We start from the raw sequence: 6,808 nt of genomic DNA, 5'->3' as shown, positions 1-6,808 counted from the left end.
AGATGATATTTCCACCTGCGCCCAGCCACTACCGACCCATTTAACAGTTCTCGTTTAATAAGTCTTAAAACGCTTTTAACTTTACTGTTGCCTTAACTCTTAATTGCTAAATATTGATTGACAATAAATTTATTGCTTGTGTTCATTATTTTATTTCATTATTTGGAAACCATTCACAAGATTGTTCAATAAAACAATAAAAAAATGACATCCCCTCTGGAACATTTGAATTTGTTGATTATCAGCGATATTCATAATCATAGCGAGTATTTCAGTAAAATTCACCAAATTCTTGAAAGGAATCAATTAAAAATCGACGTGGTTCTTTGTCTAGGAGATATGGTTAACATTAAAACAAAGGAACAATATCAAAGTGAGGAATTTAAATTGGAATCTTTAAGGTGTCTTCAGGGAATGGCCAAGCAAATTTGAAAGACAAGAAATGAAACAATTTTTATTATCATCTGTGAACTTGTTTTAGATGACTTCTTCGTCTGTTAAAGAATAAACATCTTAATCTCAAGAAACTGTTGAGAGATAGTCTGGAAGTTTATGGAGTAATACATTGAACATTCAATGAAGTTCAGTGCAAGATTGATTTTTATTTTCAATCAATTTCAAATTCTTGTTTTTGATTGAAATTAAAGTTCACACCAAATTATTTCAAAAATCATAAAAAAATGCTCAAACTTGTCAAAGCAACAAAATTCACACCATGTTCTCTCGCAACAGCACCAAGAAACAAGTCTTTATTTGTCATCCAATTATTGCAATCAACAAGACTCATTAACAACAATAATCAAATCATTCCGATATTAAATCAATATTCATCCATTTCTAATCATGCAAATACTAATAATAATATAATTGTCTGTAGACAATTTCATACGAGTCATGTTCCAAGGGAGGCCGTCATTGCATCCAGTAAATTCCAAATGAATTTCTCCAGAGATTTATTGACCTATTGCTTAATTCTTTCTGGATTTTTGATTTGGATTTGGTGGTGGGATCCAAAGAGAGATAAAGTTTACTATCAAGTGTTGAATTCGAAAGGTTTGGATGCTAGAACGTGGGAAGATATTTTAAAAAGTGGAAAATCACAACAAGGAATCAAATTGAATGGTAAAATCATGTTGAAATATCAGAACAAACCTCAAAACTCATTCAATGTCAAGCCATTGGAAACAAGTGCTCGATCATTGGATGAAATTCTATTAATTCACTATTTATTGACCTGTTATAATACTCATAGGGGAAGTAGAGAGCCACTTTATTATTCGACTCATGATTTTTATGTTATTAGAAATGTACCACTAGCATTGCAATTTATTGATCCCAAAGATTCGAGACATCAGGTAACTGTTGATTTTTATTTGAGGGATGCATTGATTGGACCGAGAAGTGAAATTATTAATGGAAATGAAACTCTTACTCATCTCAAAAAGGAAAGAGTAATTTCTGGTAATTTGTTACAGAAATTCTTTGAAAGTGTTAAGGAAACTGTTGAAACTTTTAACACAACTCGAGAGCCGAATGGACTTTTATGGAATAAGGAATATACTGATTATGACCAGTATGTACAAGAATTTGTACTCAGAAATGGGAGTGTATCATTTATAGAAGGTCAATTCAAAACTGGAAAGAGTGGAAAATTGGAATTTCATTGTTCATTGATTTCACATGAACCAGAACAAGTTTTCATGCAACATTTGAAAGATGAAATGAGATGGTATGAGAAATTATCTCTCAATGCAGACAACTGGTTAACCAAATATTTAAAATGATCATTGACTTGATTGACTTTAATACTCATTGTAAACTTTAAATATTTTTAATTATTTAAAATCAAAAAAAAAATGGAACAAGAGGAGGAGGGCCACGAACCTGTTCAACTCATCCTCTGCGATTTTCAATACAATAATAACAGCAACAATTTCTATTTAAATGCATTAATTTCCTCCTTCATTGACAAATTAACGACTCGACAAAATTCCATCAAAAAGTTCCGACGAAACATGCATCAAAATCTTGGATTTATTCCGATTGAATATTATGATTGCTTGGAATTTGCCCTACTGCACATTCGTGAGAATTATTTCCATATGAGTCGATTTTCAAAAGAGATTCGGGATAATCGTAAATTTAAATTGGCAGTTATAAGGGAGAGACCTGCTGACATTCTTTCAATGAGTGATTTGTTGAGTGATAGGGAGGCAATTCTGTTGGCCATTTCACAACCTGGATTTGGGTATATTTTGGAGAGGGCTAGTGTAGAGTTGAGACTCGATTCAGAATTGCAGAGAATTGCCGAGCAGAATGGATCGAAACGTGACGATTACATGTTATGGTGTGAGGCATGGACAGAATTGGATATTTATGAACCAGAGGAGAGAAGAATTGTGAGAAAGATGCTTTCGAGGAATGGTGATTATTTTGAAATATTACCTCACATGCATGGTGATTGTGAATTGGCCTTAATTGCCATTAAGGATGATCCATCGGCAATTTATTTCATTTCTGATGAGTTGAAGAGGGACAAGGATTTCATTTTGAAAGCTATTAAAAGTAGAGTTGGAAAGGGATTGAAACAAATGGACAAACTTCCAGAATATTGGGGAAATGATCGACAAGTTCTTTTGGAAATTGGAAAACAAAATTACCATCTCTTACAATTTGCAGAATATAATTGGAGAGAGGATGATGAATTTGTCATGGAAATGATACGTGAAAAAACAATTATTTTGGAGGACATACCTGAAAGATTCAAAACTGAAAGACATTTAGTATTGGAACTTGTTAAAAATTGTGGAATTGCTTTGAGAGTATTGAGTTCTGACATGAGAAATGACAGGGAAATTGTTTTAGAGGCAATTAAGAATCTACCAAGTGCCTATCAATTTGCTTCTGAAAATTTAAAGAATGACATTGAAATTATCAAGACAGCTCTCCAATTATCAAGTATTGTTTTTCATATGATCCCTTCACATTTCAAGAATGAAAATGAATTTGTTCTGATGGCCCTCAAATCTGGTTTGGATTTTAAACAAGTTACCATTGAATGGAATAGAGATTTTGTTTTGCAAGTTTGTAAGATTGGGAAAATGCCCTTCTCTGCAATTCCTTTGGAATTCATTTCAGATTTTGAAATTATTGGAACAGTTATTAAGAATATGAATGGAAGAAACTTTAAATATGAAGATTTACCAGAATATATTCGAAACAAGAACATTCTTCTCAAATTGATTGAATTCATTTCTCCCAAACTAATCATCTTTCTACCACCAGAATTGAGTAATGATATGGAATTTCTCTTAGAATATGTAAAATTCAATGGTGATTTCCTTTTAAAAATTGATCGTCCTCTCATAACTGTCAATTTTATTACAAATGTACTTGAGGTCAATTGGCAAACATTTCAATACACTCTATCCAAGAACATCATCCTTCCCTGACAGCCTCAAATTAACAATCGGTGAGAGGTATGGTATTTTCTGTTATTCAGAATGTGGCAATGCATTGGATAGGAAAATGCTCAAGAGTGAGCGAATGAAATATGCATACCCAGAATTGGAGAATAGTGAACTGTTATAATTTACCAATTCAAAAAAACAATATACTGTAAATTTGTAAATTGTACATGTTTCATTGGGTAATTACTCCGTTTGCTGTAACTCTTCAAAAATTGGTCAACTGATTTTACAAGGTTGCACCAATCAAAACTGTTTCATACTCCACCACCAGCACTTGACCTCCAGTAAAGAAGAGGTTACTCACATCAATGCAACCCTTCTGAACATATCGAATATCGAGAGATGGTACCTCTATCTCGTACCTTCAAATAAAATCGCGAAAAAAAACAATTTCACATCATCCACTACTACTGACAGTTGTTGTTGTCGCTGATTTTCACACACAAACACATCAGAAAATGTTTATCCGTCCTGGACCTCGTGATCAACAACAGTACATGTTCGTTGCATCGATCAGTGTTGTCATCATGTCAATGCTTCTCATTCTTGGTAGCACTAGTCAAATATTAGCCGCATCTCTTGCACAAGAATATTGCAATTATGTGGTCAATTCACCACTCAATGATAAATTAAATTCCAAGTCAAACATGACAGAATTGGGATTAAATGTTGCCACTTCTTATAATCCAGGTATTAATTATGAAGATTATAGAAATATTTATGCTTACAAGGCAGAATATCCAAGACTTTATCCATTATTGAACTGTCATTTGAAAGTTACACCAAATAATTCAAGACCTGGTTGGGTTCATGATTTTTCAACTGGTTTAAATGTTGCTTTAAAGAAATTAGTCAAGTATGAATTTGAAACTTTTAGAGGAACTGGTTTGGATAACATTCCTAAAATTGGTGACTTGTTACAAAATTCTGGATTTTTAAGTACTTCAAAATCAGCACATGTTGCATCTGGATTTGCCAGTAATAGATACATGTTTAGATTTTCCAAATCTGGAGGTAGAGACATTACAGGAGTTGAAGGTTTACCATTTCAAGGTGAATTAGAAGTCATTGTACCACCTGGCAAATGTTTCAGAGTTATTGCTATGGGAAATGGTTCTCAATGGTGGAGAGATATGAGTCCTTCATTTGTTTCAGAATATAACACAAATATTACATTTATTGATTTGATGAAAGTTAAATGTCCAAAGGATGGAAAGAATTATAATGCCGACACTAATAATGATGTTCTGTCAATGCCAAATGATTGGGAATTGGAAAATTTCAAACAAGAAATGAGATTGAGAAGTATTGGAGCTGTTAGAGATGTACCAATTGGATGGAAATGTAATCCAAATAGTTATAATACTTCAGGTATGTTTTTTTTATATATAATAATTAATTACTTATCTATTTTTACATAATTGGTAATATTTCAAATTTACTAAAATGGTAATTCATTTAAAATATAGATGGTTGTGATTGTGGATGTGGTGTTTTCGATCCAGATTGTTTACAACAAGGTTCTTCTTTATTCAATTGTCCATCTTCTGGTGCCTTCTTTTGTAATTCCACAACTGCATCATGTCAAAGAGTAATGAGCAAATATGGACCTGTTCCAACTGAGTGGAAATGTCTTGCTTCCTATTATGGAGATGGTGTCTGTAACTGTGAATGTGGTTATCCAGATCCAGATTGTACCAAACAAACCTATGATTCATTTGCTTATGGTTGTCTTGTCAATCAATTCTGTAATGTCAATGGTCATTGTGAAAATAAGAAATATGTTCCACCAGATTGGACATGTTCTCCTCAATATTATAATGCATCTGATGGTTGTGATTGTGGATGTGGTGTTATTGATCCAGATTGTCTTGATATCACTCAAGAAGTTCTCAATTGTCCATGTGCAACCATGAATTGTACATTAGGTCATTGTACAGGTGAATGTAATGGAATTAGTTTGATGGCCATTCCATGGTTTTACAATTCTTCATCTGCTGATAATGGAAAGTCAACTGATACGATCGTTGTTTTTGAAGGAGTTGGAGTTTTTGCTGCCTCAGTGGTTGCTTCATTCTTTGGTGGATGTTTCATTACTGCCTTCTTGATGGTTGTCATTTACTTTTTGGTTCAGAATTGTAGAAAGAAGAAGATTAACAATGCTAATGGACTTCAAGATCAATTCATTCAATTACATAATCAACAATGATTAAAATCATATTGAAATAGTTTAAATTAAAATTTGTTGTAAATATTATTGAAATTACTTAAAAAAATTGGTGCTGGTCAACAGGAATTGAACACACGACATGACCTTTCAGAATTCCCATCACTTAATTAGGTCAATTTGCAATTCAAAATTTTAATAAAAATCAAAAAGAAAAAAATGAATAATAATCGGAACCGTCCTCATCACTCCCAACAAAACAATCCTCGGGGAGGTAAAACCAATCGAGTTTCCACAAATGTTTCCTCCTCCTCAAATAATGTAAACACAAATTCGGGAACTCAACAATCAAACAATTCCTCTGCATCCTCTTCTTCTAATACTCAATCATCATCACCACCACCATCATCTTCTAATGCTCAATCAGTAGGAAGAGGTGGCAATTCTAGGGGAAGAGGAAGAGGTGGAAATTCTAGGGGAGGAAAAAAACAAGCCTTTAAAGTATTCACTCCAAAGCAAAGTCCACTATTGAATATTGATGTCATTAGCTTTGGATATTGGAAAGATGATCCACTCGTATCGGAAAAGCCTACTTTTTATAATTATAGTCGATTTATGTATGAGAAAGGTGCTTCAAAGGATTTCAAAGAGAGAAAACGAAATTATTATTTGAGAAATCATGATGGAATGTTGAAATTGAATATTAAATTTGATGGAAAGTTATTTGAATTAAGATTCAATTTGGCAACTATTAAGAATGGAATTAGATTGTTGGAAAATTCTTCTTGGAATTGGAATCAAAGAATATTCCACTCATGTTGGAACAACAGTATATGGAAAATTTTAAAACAACCTCACGTGCAAGGATTTGCAAAGAAACAAATACTCTTTTTGAAGACATTGGACTTACTCAGGTGTTTTTACTGAAATTGAGTTTGTTCCAGGATGTCAAAAAGCAGATACCAAAATTGTTTGAGTTATTGAAAGAGAAAATAGAGGCAGTTCCAATCAAAAGTATTGATTTCTGTCACAAGAAGTTTGAAATTTCAAACTCCTCTTTGGAAAAGATTAGAAAACTTGACTTTTACAATATTCAATATTATTTATTGGTATTAGAAAGTCATGGTATTTTCAGTCCATGCAATTATAGTGACAAATTTTTCGAATTGTT

At 32.7% G+C, this 6,808-nt stretch overlaps 4 protein-coding genes across 4 annotated transcripts; all 4 read left to right on the top strand.

Moving 5' to 3' along the window:
- Nucleotides 1–680: 680 nt before the first annotated feature.
- Nucleotides 681–1,784, top strand: NAEGRDRAFT_75068 (uncharacterized protein; the record flags this gene model as incomplete). Its single annotated transcript, XM_002669987.1, has 1 exon — nucleotides 681–1,784. One exon carries the CDS (start codon nucleotides 681–683, stop codon nucleotides 1,782–1,784), a length of 1,104 nt encoding a protein of 367 aa, XP_002670033.1.
- Nucleotides 1,785–2,015: 231 nt separating this feature from the next.
- On the top strand, nucleotides 2,016–3,452 carry NAEGRDRAFT_75067 (uncharacterized protein; the record flags this gene model as incomplete). The annotated part of the gene is made up of 1 exon (XM_002669986.1): nucleotides 2,016–3,452. One exon carries the CDS (start codon nucleotides 2,016–2,018, stop codon nucleotides 3,450–3,452), a length of 1,437 nt encoding a protein of 478 aa, XP_002670032.1.
- Nucleotides 3,453–3,855: 403 nt separating this feature from the next.
- Nucleotides 3,856–5,707, top strand: NAEGRDRAFT_81994 (uncharacterized protein). Its single transcript, XM_002669985.1, has 2 exons — nucleotides 3,856–4,841; nucleotides 4,940–5,707. Exons 1-2 carry the CDS (start codon nucleotides 3,929–3,931, stop codon nucleotides 5,677–5,679), a joined length of 1,653 nt encoding a protein of 550 aa, XP_002670031.1. The 5' UTR covers nucleotides 3,856–3,928; the 3' UTR covers nucleotides 5,680–5,707.
- A 149-nt stretch (nucleotides 5,708–5,856) lies between these two features.
- NAEGRDRAFT_75065 (uncharacterized protein) lies at nucleotides 5,857–6,564 on the top strand (the record flags this gene model as incomplete). The annotated part of the gene is made up of 1 exon (XM_002669984.1): nucleotides 5,857–6,564. One exon carries the CDS (start codon nucleotides 5,857–5,859, stop codon nucleotides 6,562–6,564), a length of 708 nt encoding a protein of 235 aa, XP_002670030.1.
- Between the last annotated feature and the right edge of the window lie 244 nt (nucleotides 6,565–6,808).

This window comes from Naegleria gruberi, assembly GCF_000004985.1.
Source record: "Naegleria gruberi genomic scaffold NAEGRscaffold_76, whole genome shotgun sequence".
NCBI lineage: Eukaryota > Heterolobosea > Eutetramitea > Acrasida > Naegleriidae > Naegleria > Naegleria gruberi.
The sequence above is the reverse complement of the archived record's forward strand: the minus strand, read 5'-3'. Positions and strand labels throughout refer to the sequence as shown.